Below are 27,159 nucleotides of genomic sequence, written 5' to 3'. Positions count from 1 at the left end.
GGAGACGGCAAGGGCACAATTTATCACCCGGATGCTCTTTTCTCATCGGGAGCTGAAGTAAGAGGCGCGCCTGGAAGACCAAACTTCTCCCTGTGGAGAGGAGGGTGAGGAGAGCTGGCGGCTAACGAGCAACAACTCTAACGGGCGTTGCTTCCTCACTCAGAGCAGTCCTCCAGCAAATCGGTACATTTGCACGGCTGGAAGGCTTTCTCATAGAGAGGCTCGTTTGGTCTGTGCGCTAGTGATGCGCTTCCGTGTCTTTTAGTCGGTCGGATCCCCAGAGATGGAGAGCAAAAATGAGGACATCACTAGAGGGCAGCAGAGAAATACAGAAAACGCGAACTCTGTGCTGCCATCTAGCTGTCGTCCCGATTTTTGCAGGCCAGATCTGGGAGCCCTGCTTTTGTGGGAAGTGAAGCGTTACATAGAACTCAATCCGAGGAGCAAAGCTTTCAAACCTCGGAGCCAGCGGAGAGCTAATAAAGTAGGAGTGGTGCCATGCTATAGCCTTCAGGCAAGTGGCGGCACGTGAATTTATGATGCCGCGCTCACAAACGGACCGTTCTGGAATGCTGCATCCTGGCAAGGTGGGAGAGGAAGCCTGATCTTCCGGCTCGGTGAGTCTGTTTCGTGCGCGAGAGAAAGATAGGATGCAATGACAGAAAAAAACCGCTCGCAGCTGCCACATTATTTGAAGGAAAGGCAGTGCCCTTAGAAACAGAGATCTTTTAACCGTGGAGGCATCATCGACTCTACTTCCTGCTCGCTCCCGAGTCCTGTCGCAGAAATGAAGGCAATCTCACTTCTCCCCAGTCCCAGGACTGTTCGATTCGCGAGGCGTGTCTGGGAAAGAGGGAAACCTTGGATTCGAAGTCTTCTGTTTTACGCGAGGCGGGGCTTGCTGCGTGATGACGTAACACGCTGCGCGGTGAGGTCAGTGTAGTGCCGCCGTTGCTGGTCCCGCTGCCCGTCGCTCGGTCTGCTTTGGTCGTTTTACTTGTGCTACTGGACCCTCCCGGCGGAGTGCGGCGCCTTCTCTGTGGCCGGGGCTTTACGGTATTTGCCCTGATAAGGACACTGCTGGCAACACAGCCCGCTCCGGCTTATCGTTTGGTATCAGGTAAGAGCTGGGCCGGGCCGGGAGAGGCTGCGGAGGTTGGTATTCTCTTTGGGTAATTACGTTGCCTTGCCGGCGTAACCCGCATTGCGTAATGTGACCGTTGCGTCAGGCGGATTACGTATTTTGCGCCGGGGCCTATTGCGCAAAGGTCTTTTGAATCTGCGCCGTCTGGTGATGGGGCTCTTCTTAGGGTTTTCTGAGAGTGAAAGGAGCATTTTCTCTGTCTGTCTTTACGCGTATTTCGCAGTTATCGGACTAGTTGTATGCGGGGCGATTGCGCGGTAGTCGATTTGGTATTTTGCACGGTTACGCGGATTGCGGTAGGTGCTGTAGAGGGCTTGGAGAGGATGCGGAGTTTGCGTAAGAGTGCCGTCGTTTTTCCCTGTAGGATACGTGATTGTCGTAAGCATGTCTGTGTCCTCGGCGCGTACCGCTAGGAACTTGGCGTCCGCTTCCAGGGTGCTCCCCGCCTTTCCAGACTGTCCGGATGGCTGTTCGCTGGGGTAGATCTCTGTCCGTGCGCCGAAATAGTGGAGACTCTCCGCGCCGGGGAGTCCGGTCGAGTGCGCGGGTGGCGCAGTGAGGGAGTCTGGGCGGGGCGGGGCGGGTGCTGATGGTACTTCCTGCCGCCGCCATTTTGTCGTCGAGCAGGAGGGGGAAGCGGCGGCGGTGGTTGCGGCCGCGGCCCGGGCCCGGAGGGCAGCCGGCGGGTAGGCAGCAATAGTTGGTGATGGGGACGGGAAGGCTGGCTGGCTGGCTGGCTGGCTCTGGAAGGAGCGCCTCTCGGCCGCTCCGCCTTTCGCGCCCTGCCCCGTCCTGCCTGCTAAAGGTGGCGGTTCCCGTAGGCCTGGCCTGGCCGCTAGTCCTCTCCTGGCGCCACCCCCACCTGGCATTTTAGGAGAGGTCGGGTTGTGTCTGCTTTCGCTCGCAGAGACTCTCTGCGAGCGGAGGCCTTGCTGGCTGCTTCCTTGGCTGGAACTGGTACTTTCTTGGCTCCCAGCATTTCTCTTGTTTTGTAACCTGATCGGGAAGGCTAAAGGATGGCGCGGTGAGCGGCATCCCGAGTAGCCAGGCCGCGGTCGGCGTCCGTGTAGAGACAGCAGCCTGTGGCCACACTGTAAGCGCTGCCGGCCGTTGACCCCCTCAACGGCTCATTTTAAAACTCAGCCGCCTGCCTTGTGATTCCCCTAAACTTTCTCTTCTCTTCAGATGTTCTCTACACGTTACCATTCTGTCCTTCCCCGTCCTTTTCCTATGCAATCAAATAAAATACTTAGCACTAGGCAAAAAGAAGTTCGCTGTGGTCTTAAATATTGGTATGAATTGCAATCAGAGTACTTATTTAGAAAAAAATGCAGAAGAAACCATGTATCTTGTTACTTAATTTCTAAAGGACACCCTTTCTAGCAGGTCTTAAAAAAAAAACTTTGTTGAATGCAACCTGAGATTCTGATATGCTGTCTCACTTTTTAGAGCAGTTTCAAAACACATGAAATACTCCCATTTTAATAAGTCAGAGATAATTGTCACTTAATAATTCTTAAAAATAATTTAATGTGAGGTATTACTGGATTCTGTAATTTGCATAGTGCTTACTATGCTATGGCAATATTAATAATAAGTTCCTGTTTTGGTTAATTTAAAAGTGTTCTGTTGTAGTTTTAGATGGCTAATAAAGTTCACAATATCAAAGATTTTGTTCAATATTACTAATTAGCCTCTCAACCTAAACTGACAGGCTGGATTGGGGTAAAAGGTGGTCTTTTCTTGTAAGTAACAAAATAAAATTCTGATCAATTATCTAAGTGATTCAGTCATCATTATAAACAGCCTCTCATATTAAAATCACTCAATTAGGATTTCGCTGGCTATAGACATAGACTTATATTGACCTGACCAGGTGTCTCCCTGGCCCTGTAGTTACTTACCGTGTATGAAAATAATTGATTTACTTTTTTTCTCTTGATTCTTAATACATTATATATGGTAAGAAAATGTCTGCAACTTAGAAGGCTTAGAAATGGACAAATCAGCTTATGTCATACTATTTCAGGAATGCTGTTTGATCCCAACAGCTGCTATATGATAGTTTGGAGATTTAGTTCAAATATGTTCTTGAAGTAAGTTAATATTTCTATTAAAGAATTATGCAGCTGATACAAAGCACTTTGTAATTCTCCTTTCTCACTTCCATCACTCCCAGCAGAGATAGCAGTAACACTAGAGATTAATGAGTCTCACTCAAGTTAGCTTGCTGCCATCAATATTATCTGATAAATTATTTGTATGCTGCATTGAAGGATAAGCAGTTGTATATTACTGAAAGAGAAGCTGCTGCATGAAAGGGAATTCCCTGCTTCTATGAAAATTTTAGTTCCTTTATGAGGTGTTTCGATTGTCCACTTGGGCATGGTTGCAAGTACAAACTATTAAAATTGTCACCAGAAGTTCTTAGGATGGCATCAGGGCAGAGTTATTAATACAGTTACAATTTAGCTTGTCGTACATGGACTTTTCCATTTTCACTGTAGCTTTGCCTACAACATAGCTACCCCTTCTCTGGGATTTCAGTAAATCATTTTTGGGAGACAAAGAGCCACAAAGTAGGTGTGGCTATCTTGGTCATATAGGCAAGAATGACATTTGGGGAGAGAACTCTGCCTTCCATTTGCTTTGAGTACACATGTTTAGAATTTGCTTTGCATTATATTTTTGAAAAGCATGCTAAACAACCTCTTAGCAACAGTTACACATGGCAATATATGTGATTTTCTATACGTCCATATAGGAAATATGAAGTATACCAGTCATATCTGGTATAAGTGGACTATTTTTGTCCTCAGATGAATAATATTCACATCTGAAAATTCACCTCTATGGAGCACTTTCTCCCAAGTGTTTATCACTATAATGTTGACTGCTCAGCATTAACTAGTCAACATTCACAACTATATCTGATGTTTATATGAATTACATTCTGATATGGAGGTGGGCCCTCCATGCATTGTAAATTACAATTCTTAAAATCCATTGCCATGGTAGCTGGAGCAGATGAGAGTTAAAAGCCAAACTCATGTTGCTTGTATATAGTACAAAGAGGTAGCGGTGATTATTAATTGATGTTAATAATGACTTCTGTATCCACTTATTTAGAACCCTTGGATCAATACTTGGTAGTTGACAGTATTTTAGTTATTTGTATGGGGAATCGGTGGAAAGTCAGAAGAGTATCTAGAGTAACTTGATGTAAGTGCTGTTCAATACAGCATTGTCTGTTAAGCAGCTTTCTGCTATTATAGATTTCATAAATTTCTTGTTCAAAGGTACATAATTGATAATTATAATTTACTCTGGAAGAACTTTCTACTTGTGGTTTCTGGAAATATTAAAAGAATCTGCTGTAGTTTTTTTCCCTTAGAATAAGGAAATAATAAGTCAGTGTAAAAATATGAGTCTACTCTGCATTTTAATTCTTACATAAATGTGAGGATTTAGTGGTGGTTTTATGAATTTGATCTACTGATTTGAGATCTTAGATTTAATGCATGTAATAGTTTTGAATTAATTGTTACTAAGCAGAAATGTGGAACCTAGTGTCCTCCAAATACCTTTGACCACAAGTCCTAAGCAGTGTGGTAGATGATCAGGGATTATTAATGTTGTTGTCCAACACATCTTACATTCATCAAGTTTCCCATCCCTATTATAGCATATGGAAGATGATTCAAGGCATGCTTTTTGGGGTGTCATTTTCTCCCCTTCATTCTGCCTGGTTTTTCTCTTTTTTGTCTTGATGAAGGGCATCATTTTTTGAGTCTGCAGTATTTCAGATACTTAAGTATATAGGCTTAATTTTTTTCCCATTCCTGTCTTATGAATCAGAATCTCAAAATGTCCGAGTCTCCTAATACTACCAGAGGTTATTTTTGAAATTCCTGACTACTCATTTCAATTTATGTCCATATCTTGTTTCATAGACATCATTAAGTTCTCTTGTTATAGATGAAAGGAAGGTAGCCATGACTGTATGGAAAGTTTGCACTTCTAGGGTTGAGTTTTAAAAAGGAAAATGAAACGGTGTTTTTAGAAATAGAGTCACTTCTGAGGTACATTGGATCACCCAGTACATGTATTATGTAAGGTAGAAATTGGGTGCTGATACTTGTAATTAATTATCTGAAATTTCTTTTTTAATTAAAGTAAGCTGTGATTTTACATGAATGTGAGCTGGTTTTCCCCCTCAAATCAGCCATCAGATATATAGTTAGAAAAGATACTGTACTTTACTGTTAATAAAAATGCTATTTTACAAATATGTATGCTAATGTGGTTTTAGTCTGCAAATTTTTCAACTTTAATCTTATGTAGAGTGATCCATTTTTTAAACAAAACTCTTCAAGTGCCCATAGTTTTCTCCCATGGCTTTTACAAGAAAATTGTAAAAGCATTTATTATGCTTTCATATTCATCACGGCTTAAGAGCAGAGAATAGAAACAATCTTGTTCCTTCCAATTGTTTTAAATTACAAGTCTTATTCTGGATTGGCTCTATTTGCCTGAGCTTATAGGTATTGTATTGAAAATGTCTGAAGGGCATTTTTAAATTGTCACATGAATATGCTTTTTAAGATGTATCTGTATTGTTGACTCAGAGCGGATAATTGCAAAGACCTCTGCCTGTTTTTGCTAAGTAACCCCATACTTCAGAGGCCAGTGGATTATAGTATGAAGTATAGTTGGTGCTATAGCAGGTGCCTCTTCAGTATCTATTAATATCTATGTAGGCTGTATAGTTAATCGGTTTGACAGCAAAGGATTTAGTGTTTGTGGTTTTTAATTGTATTTACTATGTAGGAATTGTTTATTTTAGGCCGCAGTGTGCAGGATTACTGCCTACATTTACATGAAAAAACCAGGTGGTGGCTGTATTGGTCCATGAAGAAAAGCAGTCAGTTCCTGTAGAAGAGCATGCCACCATTAGGTCCAACCAAAATAACACAAATAACATGCAGTGTTTTTGAATTACCAGAACTCTTCATCAGGCAAGATGGTACAAATTACAGGGTCTGAAGCATAGGTATCATGTCAACAAGTACTTGCCAACAATTATGCTGCCGCATTTTGGACCAATTGATGCTTCTCAATAATCTTCAAAGGCAGCACCATCTAGAGGGCATTGCAGCAAACTAGGTAAATGCTGATGAGGACATAAGCTACTGTCATAAGGACCTCTCACTCGAGATAGAGTTGCAGTTGCACACCAGCATATCAACATTAGCTGGGCAAAGGCCTCCCTGGCCATGGCCTCCACCTGTCCATCTGAGCAATAACCAAGAGTGCAAGAGGATCCCATGGTAGTTGCGCCCCCCCTGAAGGCCTTATGTATAGTGAAATTCTTTAATAAAATCTCAGATTGCATTCCTCATTATGTTTTCAATTTATTTCTGTAAGTACAGTCTACTGGATTATAGGTCAGTACAGTTACCCTGTGCTAGAACTTAGGCGTTTAACTTAGGTTTCTTGAATGTGTAATGTAGGAAACTCCTAGCATTCCATTTTTTACTGACAGAATGAGCAACTTTTTTGTATGTACTTTGGGGTGCTTTCAGAAGCAAAATGAGTGCTGTAAGCATAGTTTTAGGGTTTTCCAGATAGCAGTTGATGCTTTATTACTCTTGTTCAAATTAATTCTCAATTCTTTGTTCTCTGATCTATTAGGGGAGGGAGGTGAAGTTAGAACAAACTGGTTAATGGAGAATATGGAATATGCTGATTTGTCGACATTTGATTAAAAGATTGAGTCCTTGTGATCTGATTATCTAAAAGTACTTTACATCTATGAAGCTTTGAAGATGTATATTTAGAGACTTCTCTTTAATGTGAATGACATGTGACATCCTAGATATATTTACTGCTTGCTGCTCTCAATTTTTTAAACAATAATTCTCCTCTCCACTCTGCGTGAGTGAAGTTATTGGCTGAAAAAGAGACAAAAAATAATGAAAAAGAAGAGGGGGCTTGGTGACAAAATGTTGTCAAATAAAAGCTAAAGATGAGTATGGTAGTGAAGAGAAATTCCTTGTCTCTCATTTCAAACTTTTTTTTTGCAGAAAATTTTTGTCAGTCAAATGTATTCATAAAAACTTTTTTGCTCTTAGACCTTAATGTGCAAATATCTTTACAACAGCTAGATACTTGAGTATGTTGGACTTACAAATAGACTTTTAACCGTTGAATGATTGGTCTTAATACTCAAAATGTTATTAAATGTGCTAGAATTTGGCTTTTGCATTGAAAAATATTATTGACTGAAACTACATTCTGTTTTCCTTAAGAAGTAGCTAATACATAACATGTTAATACTTTGTTGATTACTTAACCTTGTAGTTACATGGTTCCATGTGCTTCCACTGTTTACTTTTGGAACATAAATTACCACCTCACCCTTAGGCTTATTTATATTTTACCGCAAATTAACTGTCTAAACTTTAGTTGGATTCCCCCTGAATCTCTAATCTGAACTCTTTTTATGGCCCTTAATGTGAATATACCTGATATGCTGAGCACAGTTCAGGAGTGGGATGTGATTCTCAGTTTTTTAATGTGGCCAAAATGCAAAGTTCTTTATAGTGTTATTACTTCATCAGGCTTTATATTTCATACTTCACAATATAAGGTGCACAAAACAATAAATCCTTTTTCAATCTGGGAGCAAAATACTACATTTTAGATCAGCCAAGGTCCTGCAGTACTGCCTCCTCATGTGATGGGTAGTGTTCCTGGGGAATGAATGAAGAATGCTGGGAGTATATGGCAAGAGTATGTATTCTCAGCAGAGTCACCCATGTGGGAAGGTCATCCCAGCTTCCAGCTAAAGCAAGGAGGCACCTCTATTGGGAAGCAGCAATATATGGAGATGCTGGAGGTAAATTACCACATTAGTGATAATGGCAAAGGCATCATTTACTACAGGTAGTCCTCTGTTAACTATGGTAATTGGGACCAGAATTTCCATTGCTAAGTGATGCGGTCGTAAAGAACAATGTCGTGTGACTGCGCTGCTTAGCCATGGCTGTTCTAGCACTTTTCTTGCTGTCATTAAGCGAATCTCGTGTGGTTAAGTGTGACATCATGTGGTCGCCATTTGCAACCTCCTGTGAGCTTCCCCACTGACTTTGATTGTCAGAAGCTGGCAGTGAAGGTTGCAAATGGCCATTACTTCGAGGACTGGTCATAACTTCAAACAGTTGCTGAATGAGTGGTCGTTAAGTGAGGACCTCCTGTACTATACAAGAGAAGACAATGGTAAAGCACTCCTGTATTTTTCAAGTAAACCATGTAGATAGACTTGATAGTGATGGATAATAGTGCTGGATGATGGGTCCCTTTGGGTCACATAGCACTCAACATGCTACTGAGGAAGAGCTGAGGATCTTTCAGAGTACAAATGGTGTTTTTGATGCAGCTTGATTAAAGCCTTCTGGACATCTGGTTGCCAGTGTTGTCATGCAGGTAAAGAAAATCCAAAGTTGCAAAGACAGAATCACAAGGGAAACATGAAACATAAGACACGTGAACATGGGAAAGCTCAGCACAGAGTTGAAATGAATCAAGTATGCATTGATATTTTAAGCATCAACAAATTGAAATTGAAACTTGGACACTTTCAGTCAGAAGACTATAGTGTTTATTACTCAGGACATGAAAAGCAAGGAGCAGCATTGCTTTCATAGTCAGGAAGGATATAGCAAAGTCACTACTTGAGTGCAACACAGTCAATGACTGGGCAATATCAGTTGGACTTCACAGACAGTTCTTTAATATGACAATTACCCAAGCTTATGCTCCAGCCACTGATGCAGAAGAAGAAGAGGTTGATGAGTTTTACGGTCAAGTTTAATATGAGATCCAGCAATATATTCTCCTTTCGGTTGGAGATTGGAATGCCAAATTGGAAATAGAAAGAAGGAAAACCTAGTTGGATTGTATCACCTAGAAAACAGAAATGAAGCAGGAGAATGCCTTATAATTTTCCACCAATCCACTGATTTCTTCACAGCTAACATAGACTTCAAACAACACTGCTAGCACAGTCTTCAAACAACTAACATGAAGCCTATATACCATGGACATAAGATGGAATATACAGAAATCAAAATGGTACAAGGAGGCAGAAGAGCTCAGTTACAATGAAAAAGACATGGCCAGGGGCTGATTGTGGAACAGATTATGAGCTGGTCATGGTGTAGGGCCATTCAGTCTCTCGGTATGTATCTCGGCTAAGAGCAATGAAGAGGGTTGGTAGATTAAGAAGCAGGTTGAGAAAAATGGATCTCATCTAGTAAGAGCTCACTATTGAGCCTACTTTGTTGTGGTGATACAGGCAAAAAACTTTTTTTTTTGTCCTTTCACCGTTTAATTCTCTCATTAATACCCAGCAGAGCTTTTTTTAAGTCGTTCAGGACCATTGCGGGCTTGACCTAATTGGAGATTATATAGGGGTATCTCCCTGAGACATGTTGACTAGATACTCTGAGGTTAGAATCTATCAAATTAGTCATGATTTAGACTGTTCTTGTAAAAAACCCATGGCCCTGACTGGTCGGATTCTTTTAGATGAGGTTTAGTTGAATGTTCAGATGATAGACAATATGCTTGGTTGAGTTCAGTCAACCACATGTTTGGTTATCTTTGCACCTCAAGGCTTAAGAAGAAGGTATCCAGCTGGCCTACCTACCCAAAGGAGTGGGCATAGCCTCATTAAAGGAGGCTGTAGTGGGACCACTCCTAGGGAAAAAATGGACCCCCAAATCTAAATAATTATAGTCCAGTAGCCAATTTCCCCTTATAGGCAAGGTGCTCGGTGCCTGGTTTTGGCATTGACACTGCCTTGGTTAACCTGTTGGATAAACTTTGCAGAGAGAGAAATGGGAATTGTAGCCCTGTAGATTTTCCTGTGCAAGTTAGGTGTGGGCAGAACAACCTTCATGTGGTTCCATTCATACCTGGATGGTAATCTCTGGAAGGTGATACTAGGGGACTTCTGCTTGTAAATGCCATAGGGAACCACAGGGTTCCTTTTAATCCCACATTTATCTACAAGACACTGCTAACTGAAATAATTCAAATAGTTAGAGTAAAATCAGTATATTGATGATAGTGAGTTCTATCTCTTCTCATGGATTCAGGTGAGGCAGTGGAATTGCTGAATCAGTGTCTGGCTGAAATAATGCACTGGGTGAGGCCACCAAACTGAAGCTCAGGCCAGACAAACAGAGGTGGTATTAGTGGTTGGTTTATCTGTCCAAGTGAGAGGAGTGCGACTTGATCCCCCAAAGGATTATGTTTGTATTTTGGAGTGCTCTTATATCTGTCTTTGACATTAGAGGCCCAACAGAGGCCTTCTCTGTAATGAGAAGCACTTTTCACCAGCTCATGCTGTTTGGATAAGGGTAGCCTCACTATAGTAATCTATGCCCTGACAACATCTCATTTATGTTACTGCAGCGAAATGTGGGGCTGCTCTTGAATGCAATTTGGAAACTTTTTTGAGTACAGAATACTGCAGGAAGAGTACTGACTTGAACTGGGTGACATGAACACATCTCACCTGTTCTTAATTATCTTTACTTGCTTCCAGGTAATTTTGTGTTCCAATTTACAGTTCTGGTGTTAACATATAAATTCCTTCACAGCTTAGGGTCACAGTGTCTAATAGAACACATATTTCCATACATTCCTACCTATTTCCTCAAGTGATCTGTGCAGCAAGTAGTTATGTAGAAGTGGGCCTTTTCAGAGAGCCCTCTGACTTTGGAAAGTCCTCAGTGAGGTTTGCCAGTTGCCATCCGTATTGCCTTTTTTGCTCCTGGTGGAGATTTTTTTTCTTAATTTATGCTGCCCTGATTTTTATTGCTGCTTTCATTTTCTTTTTCTGTTTTGGTGTTTATCTTTTATTTTTTACATTGTATTTTATAAAATTTGATGTGTTTTTATTAATGTTTTAAATGTTTTGATTATCATTGCAATTTTAAATGTAAATTGCATCAAGATTTCTTTTCTTGGGGAAACTGCTAGTAATGTTTAAATAAAAATAAATGCTACTATTTTTGCCAAATCTCACAAGTGGCATCATAAATTGCTGCATTTGGATTTTCAAAAAATAATTGGATTGATGTTATACCTCAACTAGGATATGATTTAGCATACTGTACTTGTTTGACCTTTACCTGGCAATATGTAAACACCAGAATTAGCAGGAAATTGCTTTTGCAGTTCGTCTCCAGAATATAAAAATGATTTTCTGATCAAGGTTTTGATCAAAGGCAGATCATATAGGTTGAAAAATATGCTTTGCAGGTATTTATGACACTATCTCTTGGCAGAGCTGATTCCAGGAAGGCACAATTCTAATGCCCTGAAGGCTATTTTTTAATGTTAGTAACCAAAAACAGGCTTTCCTCAACGGTGTCAACATAAATCCAAGACTCCATTCATTGGGAAGGAGTAATAACTACATCCTTTTGCTGCTGGGGTAATTTGTTTTTATGCTTAAAGAAGAGGCAGAAAGGAAGTATCTGCAAGGGGCTGAGTTTTTCTGCCAATTCTGAATAGGGTACAGAAAATTGCTGATGCTTATATGCTTTGGGCTGTTGCACTATGTTAAAATGAGACATAGTAATCATGGTGATGAGCGCATCCAAACTGTATAATCTTGGCATTTTATTATGTCACCATCTGTTGTAGTTGGAAAAAATTGTGAATCATTTTTGAAGTCTAGAATAAGGACCAATGCAGTATAGTGGATACTGTGGGAATTTCATAAATGAGCTTTTGCCAGAGTAGAAAAGAATTGGCGTTCTGGTTCTTTGGATTCACAAGTTTGTGTGCAGTGGGGAAGCTCTATTTTCATTTCATTCATGAAATCTTAATATGCTCTTCAGCATTTGGTATTCTGAGCTATATCGGTTCTGCATCTGGAGGTAATGCATAGCCATAGTCATAACTTAATTATTTCTTTATTGTCCTGTTATGCTGGCAAATTACATCAAAATCAAAGCACTTTTAACAGCCATGGGGCTAACCTGAACATAAGCCAATACTATATTTTTATGAATTAGGTATAGTCTCTGTGTTTACTGTCCTTCAGAGGTCAAACAAGGTAAAAGTTAATTGAAATCAGGAAAGTAGCATGTGAAACATAACTTCATTTTTTAGAACTTAAATTTGATTACTTTTTTCTACTTTCTCCAACGTACATCCATGCACGCTCATGTAGCTTTCTCTTTCATTGTATCACATGTTCTCATTCACTAAGACAGAGATGCAGAATTGTCAACATTTACTGTTGTAGTTCATTCTAATTATTTCCTGTATAATTTTCAATGTGCTTTTTTGTATGATTGGTTTATTGTTTTAATAGCTCATATCTGACAGTTCAAAAGAACTGTACTATTTCTGATTTATGCAATTTTTGCAAAGTGAAGGGAATATGTTAGTCTAGTAGTAAAAATGGTACTTTGCAAAGATTGCAATGTATAGGTAGTTGAGTTACGACCAGTGGAGACTGGAATTTCCATCGCTCAGCGATGCAATTGTAAAGCGTGATGTCACATGACCACATGCTGTCTTTAACTTAATCCTACCACTCGTTAGCTGAGGACCCACGCCAATCCAAGCCACTCCTGACTTGGTCCCTCCCAGCCCTGAGCCTTGGTAAGGTAATGGACTGCCTCCTCTTGAACGTCTCCCACCTGCCTATCTCCCCCCCCCATCTCTGCCCCTTTGGCCGCCTTGCACTCCTCTGCATCTGCCAGCCTTGCCACCCTACACTTGCTGCCCCTGCCACCTCTAGCTGACCTTTTCCATCTTCTTCCTGCTGCTGCTGACAAGGCATGCCTGGCCTGGCCTTTGCAAGGCAGCTGCTGGCTGTGCCAGGCCTTCTTCCTGAGGCTACACCTGCTTATTGTCCAAATTGTGTGCAGCCTTCTCATGAAATTTTGGAAGGTGGGCATGTGAAAGAAGGCCCTAGCTGCACCTGTGCAAAAGGAAGCTCCTTCTAGATGGGTTCTTCTTTCATGCCAGCGCAGCCGGGACCTTCTTTCACAAAAAATGGCCTTGGGTGGTAAGCAAACAGAGGCCCTGGCCAGGGTATGAATGGAGACCCTGGCCGGGGCATGATAGAGGCCCTGGTAGCACTGGCGCAAAATAAGGCAGCCTGAAGAAGGCTCTGGCCAGCACAGTAGTGGCACACAGTGCAGCAAGGGGCAGCCAGTGTCGCCGGGTAGGCGGGTGACCAAAAGGTGGCCATAGATGCGGGTGGGCCTGAATTTTGTTCATGTGACTGCGGGGGTGCTGCAACGACTGGAACTTTGAGGATGGTCATAAGTCCTTCTGTTCAGTGCCGTCATAATTTCAAATAGTTGCCGAACAAATGAACATTAAGTGAGGACTACCTGTAATTAGATGAATTTGTGAAAAGTTTCTCACTTTCTGCCTCTGTACCTTCCTGAAGGCACCATGAAAGCATCAGCTAGTAATGCACACAGTTTCCTTGGTTTTGTTCTTGCTTTTTTGCAGAGATCATTATTCATGCAAGATGGGCAATGCTACTTGTGAAGGGAGAGAATAGAAAACGTTGCAGTAGCTTTGATCTGTATACAAGGTCTTGTACATATTTTTTGTCTGTTGGTTGCTGGCCCTTTATTGACAATCTTTGTAGACATTTGTCTGTTAATAGCTTATTGGCTATTATTATTTATTCATGTTGCTTGTATAATGCCCATTGTCTCAGGCAGAGGTGGTTAACAATATAAATATGTAAAATGCACCAAGAGAAGACCCCATATACTCAAAAGCAAAAAAAATTAAAGAGCACCAAAAATACAAATACTGTCATCAGCAACCCCAACTTCCTGTCAAAGAACACGGTTTTCTCTGCAGCATTGAACAAGTAGGTCTTCAAATTTTCCTGAAATTTAGGAGGAATGAGACTGATTGAATTCCCACTGGGAGGGAGTTCTAAAAAGTTCCAATCGGGTGACAGTCCTGTAGGGACAGGACATCATATAGATGTTAAAATGAGTGGAGAGAGGAGAGATTTCTGAGGTCTCTGGGTAAGTCCCCTCCCATAACTGGAACCAATCTTTCCAAAAGGAGGAGAACCACTGAACCACTAAAAAACAATGCCACCCTCCCAGTTCCTTTAACACAGTCCAGAAGGTTACCCTGGCTAATAATATCAGAAGCCACTTCCTTGATATCATCTTGTGCATATTTGGAGAAACACGGACTGGGGGACTGCAGCTCTTCAGGCTTCCTTGATATCATCAAGGAAGCCTGAAGAGCTGCAGTCCCCCAGTCCGTGTTTCTCCAAATATGCACAAGTGTGACCAGTGCAGTTTCCATGCGGGATCTTGATTTTCAAGGATCCAAATAATCTACTTCCTCTAGAGTCCTTTGCAATAGCAGGATCACCACTTTTTCTACAACCTTTCCAAGAAAAGGAAAGTTGGAAAAAACAAATTATTATTGTCCAAGATAGTTGGATCAAGCAAAGGCTTCCTGAGCTCCTCAGTAAAGCAAGGGACTGCAGTGGATCTGTGAACATAAAGAGGCTGCTCCTGAGCAGACCAGTCCAGTCTAGTGCCCTGGATGCTCCTTTTGCTGACAAGAGTCTTGGCTGAGCTGTTCACCAGATTCTTGGGAAATTCCCCAAGAGCCCAGAGCCATATGAAAATGTCAGGTTCTATCAGGTGGCCAAGGCAGACTGTTTTACTAGGTCTTTCCCTATGGGGGGGGGCACCACAGAACTCCACGACAAGGAGGGGAGTTCAGTGCCCCCCCCATTTTTAAATCGTCATATTTGCCCCATGACAAAACCCAAATCTAGTGTGTGGCCTCTTGTGTGTTGGACCCTTGATAGGTTGGATCAGATCTATGGTTGTCATAGCAGCTGTGAATTCCTGGGTTGCTCTGGACCCACTGCTGAGGGATTATAAATTGAAGTCCCCCAACATTACCAGATGAAGGAACTCTACTGCCACTTTAGGGAGCAGGTCAAGCAGACCTGGCAGGAAAGCTGCTGTGCAGCGGGGGGAACAGTATTGAAGCAGCCAGCCCAACTGGCATCTCTGGCCCAGATGCACAAGCAAGGTCTCATATCCAGCTATCTGTGAGGTAGGACATCTTAATACCAATTCAGTCTAGTAGATTACATCAGCATCCCCTCTTCCTCTGCCCAAGGACTGTGTCTGATGCCAAACCTGAAGCCCATGTGGATAGATGCCCTACCCCCCAGCTTCAGTTATATGCGCCAGGTCTGCCTTGTAGTCAAATCATGGATAAGGAAAGCTTTATTATAGACACAGCTGGCATTAAAGTAGTTGGAACTCATCATAGTTGGAAAATGTATCTTCATGTAGTCTTGTTCAGCTGAATAGGTTATCTGAATCATATATAATAGGATAAGAGTATGCACTCTGTCCCTATCCCAGTGCCTTAGTGCATGCTCATCACTTGTCAGTATAGCAAGGTTCAGCAGGCATTCTGGTCTTGTTCATTTCTGTGCCAGTAGAATGAAAAAGTCCCAAGTGCCAGTAAAGGAAAATTTGATTAATCAGGCCTGATACATTTCAAATAGGTATATTTTTCAAAGACACTTGGTAGACAGGTTGAAACCTATTACTTTGAGACAATTAGCAGTTATGTGTGGCCCTTTCTCTCTCAACCAAATCAGCCTGAAGAGCGCTACTGTATGTGCTAGATGGGGGAATGAGTATATCATTGTCTTCTTTATCTTCTTCTTGAATCAGAAAGAGTTCCCTGGTTTCCTTATGTGACGTGGGTGTTGGTATGTTTCCCCCCTTTTTTATCCTGCTTCATAAATAACCGTGAAGTATCTTTGTCACAGGGAGGGGGACCTAAACTAGTGCTTTATCAATGCAAAAAAGACCCACTAATTTCTTACTGGTTTGTCACTGCTAGGATTTCATGATCCAACATGGCTTTATTATATTTATTTTTTTAAAAAAATCTTTTTAATAACCATGACTGTAACCAACTGAATCTCTAGAGGTGCTGTATCTCTAATTATTGAAGGGGGAAGGAAAATGTCTGGGCAGTTCCAATTATGTATAAAAGAGAACGAGCATTCTATTATTTATTTTGACTTTGATGCCATCCAACTTCAGACTGACTCTGGGTGGCTCACAATTAAAAAAAAACATGGCCTACATTGATTCTGCCATGGAAACTGCAGTACAGTTTCCCCTGGTTTTAGTGATCCACACAGAATGCTTGTATTTACTTTTTCCGTATTTCTTTAACAAAACAGACACACCTTGGGATCCTCAGTTGTCCTTTTAATGCTTAACATTGTACCAAAGAATTGATATTGAGATGATGAAATACACAGCAATAGTATTAGTATGGAAAACAAGTTGTACAGCATTCACTCTATCAGTATGGTTGAAGATCCATATGCAATAAAAACACGATTTTGCAAGAAGCTTAATTTTTCATCTTGCTGTTTGTAAGTTGTATTATTTATTAAACGACATAATGTTGATAGTAACACCAGATATTTGATGCTAAGCTTTGCTTAAAGCCTGCAACAACAAATAATGTTTTATTGTGAGTGTTTCTCATGTACTAAGGATATCATGCTGTAAATCATTTTGAAATCTTTAAAGTATCAATTTTGCTTTTAAATGTTTCATTATGTATGTAATAATAAATAGAATAAAAGTTGTTGGGTTATAATACATTTTTCCTGATTTGTATATAGCTTTTGTTAAGCAGTAATTATTAGGGTTCTTTTGTCTTGATAGTCACAATCTTTCAGTATAAGAAAATGGACTAGAATAAAATCACTTGCACTTTTAAAAGATTAATGTTGGTACTGTAGTTAATTTTTTATAGCCTATTTGTATAATTTCTGGGATTGTGTTTAAATTTATGCTTTTTAAACTTGCTCTGGAGACTCCCTCAATCTTACAGAGCAGATTTGGGAAGCCTCCCTTATGGTTTCGCATAAGTACATCTTTTCATTGAGCGCTGAATGTGACCTAAGAATTCTTATTATAATTCTTAAATACTTGTTTGAAGGGATCTGGAAAAGATTTTCTCTGAGATCAGTACTGTACTTTATGAGCAGTCCAAACAAACTTCATACTGTCTGATAAGTCAGGATAAACAACAGTTCTTGTACCAGATGCATAAACCAGAGATTCTCCCTTTGTGCACTATTTAGTATTGCATTAAAGGAATAATAACCCAGGAATCCCAGTTCAGCTGCATGTTCACCACACCAGTGTAGGAAAAGAGGCAAAGCAGGGGTAATCAGATAACATACATCAATCTTGCTTAACCATGAAGATTTGGCTAACTAACATGTGAACAATGCATATATGTAAAACTGGAATTAACTCTCAGAGTTGGGGCAAATCTGTGGTGATTTGTCAGTTGTGTCTTAGGGATGAAAGCTGGCTGGGTGACTTTGGGCCGGTCACTTTCTCTCAGCCCAACTCACCTCACAGGGTTGTTGTTGTGGGGAAAATAGGAGGGGGAAGGAGTACTAGATATGTTTGCCACCTTGAGTTATGTATTAAAGAAAATAGTAAAAGCGGGATAAAAAGAATAGTCCAAAAGATTACACACTTCCCTACCTAGTCTGAAGGAAGTTGTATACCCTGTCATATGCTATATGGAATATGCTAGAAAATAATTTTCTCTTTTAATTTCCATGCATGTAATAATAATAGTGATGTATTAAACTTGAATGCCACCTAACCCTCAACGACTTTGGGTGGCTCACAACAATCAAACAAATTACAATAAAACACAAATAAAAAAAGATGGCAAGCACGATGAAGTGAGGGGTCTCACTCTCCCTTGTCTAAGGCTTGGGTGAAGAACCAGGTATTCATGGCACTTCTACAATAGCAGAGTGGGTGCCATCTGGATCTCGGGAGGAACCTTGTTCCAGAGGGCAGGTGCTGCTACAGAGGAGGCGTGCTTCTGGGGTCCTGAGAGATAATATTCTTTAATTGAAGGAACCCAAAGCGCACCAACCCTGCAGGATCAAATTGGCCGGGGGAATGTTATGGGAGACAGGCAGTGCCTCAAGTAACCAGACCCTACGCCATGTAGGGCTTTATAGATAACAACCAGCACCTTAAAATCACACCAAGAACAAATTGGCAACTAGTGCACCTCATGAAGCAGAGCATAACAAGGCACACTGGACCAGTTGAAGCTTCCAGGTGATCTTCAAGGGCAGCCCCATGAAGAAAGCATTACAGTAGTCAAGCTGCCAGATGACTAGGGCATGAGTGACTGTCTGAAGGCCCCCCTGATCTAGGAAAGGGCACAACTAGTCCACCAGATGGAGTTGTGCAAAAACTTCCTAGCCATAGCTCACACCTGCTCTTCAAGCAGGAATTGCAATTCCAGGAAGACCCCCAGATTGTGTACCAGTTTTGAAGGGGGAAGTGCAGTCCCATCCAAGGTCAAAGATGGAGTGATTCATACATCCACAGCCACTTGGTCTTGGTAGGATTGAGTTAGAGATGGTTCCTCTCCATCCAGACACACACAACTCCAGGCACTGGGACAGAACCTTGACAACCTCACTTGTCTGGCCCAGTCAAAAAGATACAATTGGGTATCATCAGTGTACTGATGATACTGAACCCCAAATTGGCAATGACCTCACCCATCGGTTTCATGTAGATGTTGAAAAGGAGGGAAGAGAGTAGAACTCTGCAGCACCCACCACAGGAGGGTCCTAGAGAGTGATCTCCCTCCCCGCCCCCCAACCAGCACTGACTGAAACTGGCCCTGGAGAAAGAAAGAGAACCACTGTAAAACAGTATCCCCAACCCACAGAGCCAGCTCAGAAAGATACTGAGGTCAGCGGTATTGAAAGCCTCTGAGGGATCAAGGGTGGATGTGCCACTGCTATCCTGGCTTCGTCACAGGTCATCAACAAGCACAACTGAGGCTTTTTCGTACTAAATCTTAGCCTGAAACCCAGCTGAAAGGGATCTAGATAATACATTTCCTCCAGGGTTCTCCTAGCTGCAGACTGACCACCTTCTTAACCTTTCCCAAAAAGGAAAGGTTGGTGACTGGTTGGTTGTTGTCAGAAACCATTGGGTCCAAGGATGGCCTCTTGAGAAGGGGGCTCACCACTGCCTCTTTCAAGGCAGGAGGTACCACCCACTCCCTCAGAGAGGCCAACCCCACAGCATGGACCCAGCCATGCATCACCTCTTTGGCTGCTTTTACGATCCAGGAGAGGCCCTGATCCAGGTGGCAGCACAGAGAATCCTGTCCACCTCCTCTGGAGTCTCTCAGCCTTCTCTGCCAGTTCAGAATCCAAGTCGAAGTGAATGTGAGTGAGTTTATCCATCAAATAATCCTCACAGTGGCTCAATAGATGTTCCAAGGAGCCTCCATACTCAGTAGGGACAGAGTTACTCTAAACCGAGCTTCTGGATGGCTATCATAAGATGCAATAAGGGCATGGAAATATTGATGTTTTGCCACCCTTATCGCCACAAGGTAATTCCTAATATCGGCTTTTACTTGTGTCTGGTCAGACTCACTTCAACTCTTCCTCCAAGGGCACGAGGTGTCTCTTCTAGTGCTTCATATCCTGGAGCTGCTCAGTAAACCAAGGTGCGCCCCAGAATCAGCACACAGGGAGAGGCTGCATAGGAGCAATATGATCCAAGGCCCCAGGCACCTGCCCATTACAGGCAGTCACTAGGGCCTCAACTGAACTGCCTATCAGATCCTCAGAGAAATCCCTAAGCTCTCTCTGGAACACCATTGGGCCCATCAGTTGCCTGGGGCAGGCCAATCAAATAGGCCCTGTCTCTGCAGGGAGGGGTGATACTAGTGAGCCAAAAGGCAAGCAGGGAGTCATCTGTCCACAGCAATGGACTGATGTCAATGTCCTCCGCTGCTAGATCACATCTCAGCCTGTAGTATATAAATGCAATAAATAAATAAACAAGGAGCTTTAAAGGCAAAATTCACTGAAGACCTGTCTGTCTATAGCTGTTCTCAGATCAGTTAAATTAACAGCTAAGGTTGTAATTCAATGTCTGGGGTAAAGATCAAGAGATGAACAACTTGTTAAATCAGCTTGTGAGCTTTAAGAGGTATTTGTTGAACATGGATAAATCTTTGGCCTAAATAAATTAGGTGTTTATTATATATAAGCCTTCATCTCCAAAAATCAGGTATTTTTAAAACATGTATTTATTTCACAAAGCTGAAGTTAGGGCTGAGAAATCAAGTTTTTTCATTACCCAGAATTTAAATGTTTTTCCTCTTCACACCTTTATTTTGATACTGATCTAATTCATTGTTTTTACAGAGTTGTACTTCACTGTTCCATGCCAGAAATGGATATTAGAGCGTAATTACCAGAAGGAAGTAATCAGTGATAAGCTCTGTTTCAAGGTAATATTTCATTCCTCTATACTAATATGCAATACATACACATTTTTGCATTGGAAGGTTTGGTTTCCTGATCGTTTGTGTGTATCTTGGGCTTTTTTGTGATGATCCTGTATATTCAGTCTTTCGATCAGAGATAGGCACATTTGAAAATAGGAAGTTTTGAGAGCGTAGTTTTGGCAGTCTCATAAAATCGTATAAGAGAGTTTCCTGTTCCAGAATTACTAATGTGATGGTTATGGCTAATCAAAAAGCAACTATTTATCAGGTAGCAAACTGGTTAATCTTGCTTCCTTCCATGGATGCACAGTGTTCCCAGTGTTGCTGAACCACAGCTCCTAGTACCATTGCCTCTGTGAAAGATGCTGGGAGATGTGTGTGAGCTTCTGGTTCAGCCTTTCTCAACCTTTTAACCCTGGAGAACCTTTGACATAATTTTCAGGGAATCCCCCCCCCATAAAAATAGCAAAAAATACAAAAATGTTATAATTTACTTCTAACCAAAACAATTTACGTTTTACAGTGTTTAGACCTTTGGTTTTGGGGTGGTGGTGATAGAGGGGTCGGATGAGCACATGTGCAGTCAAAATGTTGTAGATGCATATTTTCTCTGAAAGTATATGGTTTATATTTAGGGCTGGAGCATTATGGTAAATCAAAGATGGGAAACATGGGGCCTTCCAGATATTGATGTATTTGAGCTTTGTAAGCTCTAATTACCATGGCCAGTGATGAAGAATGAAGGAAGTCACACTTAAGAATAGTTTGAAATCACATACTACCCATCCCTTATACATAATGCTAGAGGTTGTGGCAGGTCTGTTTCCCACTTATTTTTTAAAAGTCATGTTAAACAGGGAACTTGGTAGGCACTAAGAGAGATGGCTGGTGCCCAAAGGTGACATGTGGCCTATCCCTGTTCTAGATGGTTAAAAAATTAAGTTTAGGCTCTGACTTATGTAAATTGGACTTTACGCAAGGGGTGCAAAAATGGGCTTTTTGCATGTGTGATGAGATACTGTTCCTAGAACAGAACCATTGCATAACCCAGGAACTGTCAGCCACATTAGGGAGACTAGACCATGAAATCAACTCCACAGGAAGACTAAAATTACTTCTATTGAGATTGGTTATAATGACAGAATCTTGCAAGTTGGATTGTGCTATACCTCCTCCTCCTTATACAGGTAGTCCTCAATTTATTACCATAATTGGGACTGGAATCTTGGTCGTTGAGCAAAGCTACTGTTAAGCGGGGCAGCATGTGACAGCTTGGCTCAACAACTGCAATATCAGCACTCTCAGTTGCAGCCATTAAGCGATCTTGCAGCTTGTTAAGCAGATGGAGTCCCAGGTAAGGAGCGCTGTGTGCCTTGGGGATTCGGGAGACCCTGGGAGGCCCAGCGCAGGCTGTGCACCTTCTTCCTGTTGTCTCAGGGTTGTTTCAAGAGCTCCCTGCGGAAGGATCCACCCACCCACTGGATGCACGCTGCGCTCCTTACCTTACCACACTGCCTCTCCGTACAGGGGCTGGGAATCCTTCGGCAGGGAGCTCTTGAAACAGCCCCCAGAGCCAAGAGAGAGCTGAGATCCAAGCAGGATTTTCAGCCCCTGAGTGGAGAGGCAGCGGTAAGGAGTGCGGGGTGCCTCCGCGGGGTGGGTGGGTGGAAGGAATCCTTTGAGATTCCAAGGATTTTCGAAGGATTCCACCCATCCCCCAGAGCGCCCCCCCTTGCTCCAAAGAGGGCTTTCACTGCAAAGAAGGGAAAAAGAGCTGAAAGCTGCCATTCCCCCCTTCTTCACAGCACAAAGCCAGCCCCACCCCCTCCTAGGATCTCCAGAGAATTCCATCCCCTCCGCTTGCAACCTTCCCTGTTGTCTTCGCCATTGACTTTCTGGGGAAGCTGGCAGAAAAGATTGCAAAGGGCAATCCCATGATCACGGGGTGCTTGGCAACCGGTAGTAAATGCAAGTCAGTTTCCAAGTGCCCAAAATGCAGTCATGTGACCACAGGGGGGTGGCACAACATTTCACGACAGCTGGAAGTGATTTACAGGCCGTACAGCACCCTTTCCAAGGCCGTCATAACTTCAACTGGTTGTTAAGTGAGGACTACCTGTAGTTCAGTGAATTAGGGAGGTGTCTGTCCTGTTTCTGAAAGCTTTCTGGACCTTCTGGACTTTAGCCCCTTTTGCCTAAGCAACAGTACCTGCATACAGGTAGTCCTCCAATGCCCTGATTAGAACTGGAATTTCCATCACTAGGTGAAGTGGTCATTAGGTGAAAGATGTGACTGCACCATTTAGCAATGGCAGTTCTAGTAGTCCTGGTTGCGGTCGCTAGATGAGGACCTCACTGCCGTTAGGTGAGGACCTCATACTTCTCCTGCCCTGCGCAAGCTGCCAGCTCCATCCTGCTGCCTCCTTCCCAGCCAGGCCTGGCAAGCTCCCTTCGGCAGATGAGGCCCTGCCGTGCTTGCTTCTGCTTCACTTCCCCCCACCTGCCTAACACCCCCCAATCTCTGTTGCTTTTGGCTGCCTTGCACTCCGCCATCCCCCGCTGCCCCCCACTGACCTTTGCCATCTTATTCCTCCAGCTGCTGCCCCAGGATCCAGGTGCTAGGTGAGGGCACAGCCCCAGGGTGAGCAAGGCAGGGCAGCGGAATCTTGTCCACCGAAGGGAACTTGCTGGGGAGGAAGCAGTGGGACGGAGCTGATGGAGAAAGCAGGGCAGTTGTTTGGGTGGCAGCTCCCAAGGTGAAGGAGGCTTTGCACAGCACCGACAGCATTCACTTTTGCCCAGAGAGCCGCCGCCCTCACTGCTTCCCTGCCTCCTCCGTCTGCTCCATTCCTCTGCCTCCTTCCGGCCAGGCCCGGTGAGTTTTCTTCAGTAGCCTGACTCTGCAGCTCTGCCACGCTTGCCCCACGTGTCCTAGGGCTGCGCCCTCACCCAGTGCCTGGATCCAGGGCCAGCAGCAGGAGGGAAAAGACGGTGAAGGTCAGCAGGGGGCAGCAGGGGTAGGTGGCGGAGTGTAAGGTGGCCAAAAGGGCAGAGATGCGGGGGAGATATGTGGATGGAGGGAGTTGAAGTACACACTGCAGTCATAAATGCGAGCTGGTTGCCAAGCACCTGAATTTTAATCAGGTAACTGTGAGCACTGCAAGGCCATAACTTTGAGGACTGGTCATAACTACCATTTGTTCAGTGCTGTTGTAACTTTGAATGGTTGCTGAATGAATGGTTGTTAAGTGAGGACTACCAGTATCTCCATCCAGGTCTTCTTTACTCTCTACACTGACTGCCCATAATGACTATTTTAACATTACTGAAATAAACTGTTTAAATAATTGGCATAGTGGCTAGATGAATTGACCACTGGGCATGTTTGAGATTTGGGGGCATGTTATGGGCATACAGGTAGTCTTCGCTTAACAACCATTTGTTTAGGGTTCAGACTTCAGACGGTGCTGGAAAAACCAACTTGCGACCGTTGCAGCGTTTCTCCCCAGTCACGTGATCATGATTTGGGCGCTTGGCAATCAGTTCGCATTTACAACCATCACAGCATCACATGGTCATGTGATTGCCGTTTTGAACCTTCCAGGCCAGTTTCTGGAAAGCAAAATCAATGGGGAACTGTGTGATTCACGTAAGGACTGTGTGGTTCGCTTAACAGCTGCTGCAAAAAACGTAAAATCAGGTCGGATTCGCTTAATGACTGCTTCACTTAGCAACTGAAATTCTGCTCCCAGTTATGGCAGTTAAGTGAGGACTACCTGTATTCACTAAATGGCTGCCTTTAAAGGTATGATCAGAAGGCAAACTACAGTAGCGCAGTTGCTTGCCACCATCATCTTTAGCGTTCTAGAATGCTTTTTAGCATGTCAGCTTCTGTTTTCTTTTTCCTATGCAATGAATATACTTTCAAATGAAGTACACCCACTCCTTGTTTAGTGATTACAGTACCTTGGTTAGCAACCATTTGCAGATACGACAGTAATAATTAATTTTGCAACCAATGTGCACATTTACAACCAAACTGAATGCACTTGACAACAACGCAAGCCAGAGGGAGAGTGACACTGGTGTAGCTGTACGAGAGAACTTCGTCTGAATGAGAGGGCAGCAACCAGCAATCTTTGCAGCATCTCTCTCTCTCTCTCTCTCTCTCTCAGCCACATGTTCACATAGCGACCATTTTGCTTAACAACCTGATTGTTGGAATGGAACTCAGTCTCTGAACACGGAGTTGGTGTATTGGGCTCCAGCCCCCTAGCATTTTTATTTTCAAATAATGTATCTGTTGTATATACAGGGCTCAGAAGCATTATTCGAAAAAAAGATGTTAAGCTAGCATTTTACTTTGCAGTATGCTAGCATCCAATTTTAAATTCATTTTTACCAGATCTTAACCTTAATGTAATCTAACTTAATCTTAACCTAATCATGCAGAGCCAGTTTGGTGTAGTGGTTAAGTCATCAGGCTAGAAACTGGGAGACCATGAGTTCTAGTCCCACTTTAGGCATAAAGCCAGCTGGGGGACCTTGGGCCAGGAGGGAAAAATCTAATTATGTATTCATGGACTCTGCCAAGTGCCAAAGCACCATAGTATATACAGTTACCACTTTTTTAGTTTGTCCCAAAATTCTTTATCTAACATCCTGAGCTAGGGGCTTGGCTTTATCAAAGAGTTTAATTAAAATAGCTAATGGGAATAAATACGTACCCTTATTTGCTTGATCTCTTTCTTGTTTGGTAGAGCTTAACTGGTCAAAATCTGCTGCAGCTGATGAAAGGTTTCCTTTGAGAAAAGGAACAGGAAATAACAGACCCAGATCTCCTTAGCAGCTTTATCTTGACTCAGATAGAGTGCTTTGGAAGCATTTTCTGTGACTTCTGTAGCACTTCTTGCTTCAGGCTGAATTATCGGGTGGGGGTGGGGGTCAAGTAGAAGTTGCGTAACATACAGTAATTCAGGATTCTTATGTTTATTTGTTCATGTTTGCTAGTACTTTTACAGTATTATGCAGCACAGCAGCTTTTCTCCATTTTTCTTATGGTGCATCCTATCACAGTAGAATGGCTACCTGCTTGTGTATATTTCTGTATATCATAGGTATTTAGAAGATGTTCGAGTTAAGTCAAGTTTGGTGCCAGTTCATAGTATAATCAGGCAAATGCCAGTGCCCCAGTGGGTTCCTCCTCTACTGCTGCCACTGTCTTTAATACGGCTATAGGGTGGACTGGGGAAATAGATGACTCACGTGATAGACTAACTGTGGAGTCCTTGGTGCTCTCTGAGCCTTGTTGTTATCTTGCAGACATTTCATTGCCAGGCTAGGCAACATCATCAGTGTGAACAGGGAGAGGGCCTTGCTCTCTGTTTATATACAGTGGCTTGCCCTGCCTGGGTTGGTGGGGGTGTTGTTCTCTCCTTGGGAGTTCCTTGATTGGGCTGTTGTTCGCTGCTTGGTTGATTGCCTGAGTTCCTTGATTAGGGTATATTGTGCTGTTTGATTGTTCATTTGGTGTTAATCCTAGTGTTAATCTTTGCATATCTGGGTGTTGCTTGCTGGCGAGGAGGTGTACTGGTCTTTGGGCTTTTCTGTTGTCTCTTTTGAATGGTATGTAAATGTTGTTTACTTCTGTGTGTCTATGTGTCTCTTGATTTGTCTGAGTGCCAAGCTTCCAGGAATTCTCCGGCATTTTTGGATTTGGCTTGGTTTAGGATGCTCACAGTTTCCCAGTTGAAAGTATGGTTGAGTCTGTCCATGTGTTGTGAGATTAAGGAGTTTTTCATTGTGTCTTTTGACTGCCAGTTGGTGTTTGTGGATGCGTTCTGCTAGACTTCTGCCTGTCTGTCCTACATAGTGGCTGTTATAGTCGTTACACTGTATGTTGTAGATAATTCCTGTTTTTTCTTCTTGGGCTACTGGGTCTTTTGGATTGCTTAAGATGTTTTGAAGAGGTTTAGTTGGCTTATGTGCTATGGTGATGCCGTGTGGTTGTAACAGTCTGTTGGTAGTTTCTGAGATGTTTCTGATGTATGGCAGTGTCATCCTTTTCATAGTTTCTGTTGGTTGGGTTGTTGTGGGTTGAGTGGTAAGGAACTTTTTGATAAAGTTGAGGGGGTATCCATTTTGTTGGAAGATGCTGTGTAGATGATCTGTTTCCTTTTTCTGGTGTTCAGGGTTGCTGCAGTGTGTTAAGCTGTATAAGAACATTATTCAGATGAGCGCTTACAACTACAAGCATGTATTATTTCAGAAAATTTAAAACAGGGAAAACTAATTCACCCTCTAGAAGGTTATCAAAACTGAATTCATGTACACATAGTCCTCGCTTAACGACCCTAATTGGGACTGGCAACTCCGCTGTTAAGCGAAGTGGTCACTAAGTGGGAAATCACATGACTGTGACTGTGCTTTCCAGTTGAAAAGAGACAAGACAAGTCTGTTTCACACCTTAGGCTTTTGTTTGTTTCCTAACCACTCCACCACCCTTTGGAATGCTTGAGTGCCTGCCTGCTGTTGTGTACACATGGAGAGCAATGCAATCACACTGC

At 42.6% G+C, this 27,159-nt stretch overlaps 1 protein-coding gene across 4 annotated transcripts in view; it reads left to right on the top strand.

Annotated features, from left to right (window-relative positions):
• BRD4 (bromodomain containing 4) overlaps positions 1–27,159 on the top strand; it is an 83,284-nt gene continuing 56,125 nt past the window's right edge. The window contains exons 1-2 of one of the 4 annotated variants that reach the window (XM_063292558.1): positions 1–183; positions 20,511–20,596. Coding sequence is in view for 1 of the 4 variants with exons in the window: in XM_063292559.1 (XP_063148629.1) it covers positions 1,734–1,830; positions 20,511–20,596 (183 nt within the window). In the remaining 3 variants the exon portion in view is untranslated. Of the gene's footprint in view, positions 184–924; positions 1,121–1,726; positions 1,831–20,510; positions 20,597–27,159 lie in introns of those variants that run through there. The other 3 variants (XM_063292557.1, XM_063292560.1, XM_063292559.1) reach the window with 3 other exon arrangements.

Source organism: Candoia aspera, chromosome 2 (genome assembly GCF_035149785.1).
Source record: "Candoia aspera isolate rCanAsp1 chromosome 2, rCanAsp1.hap2, whole genome shotgun sequence".
Lineage (NCBI taxonomy): Eukaryota > Metazoa > Chordata > Lepidosauria > Squamata > Boidae > Candoia > Candoia aspera.
Note: the sequence above shows the minus strand (reverse complement) of the source record. Positions and strands in the feature narration are given on the sequence as shown.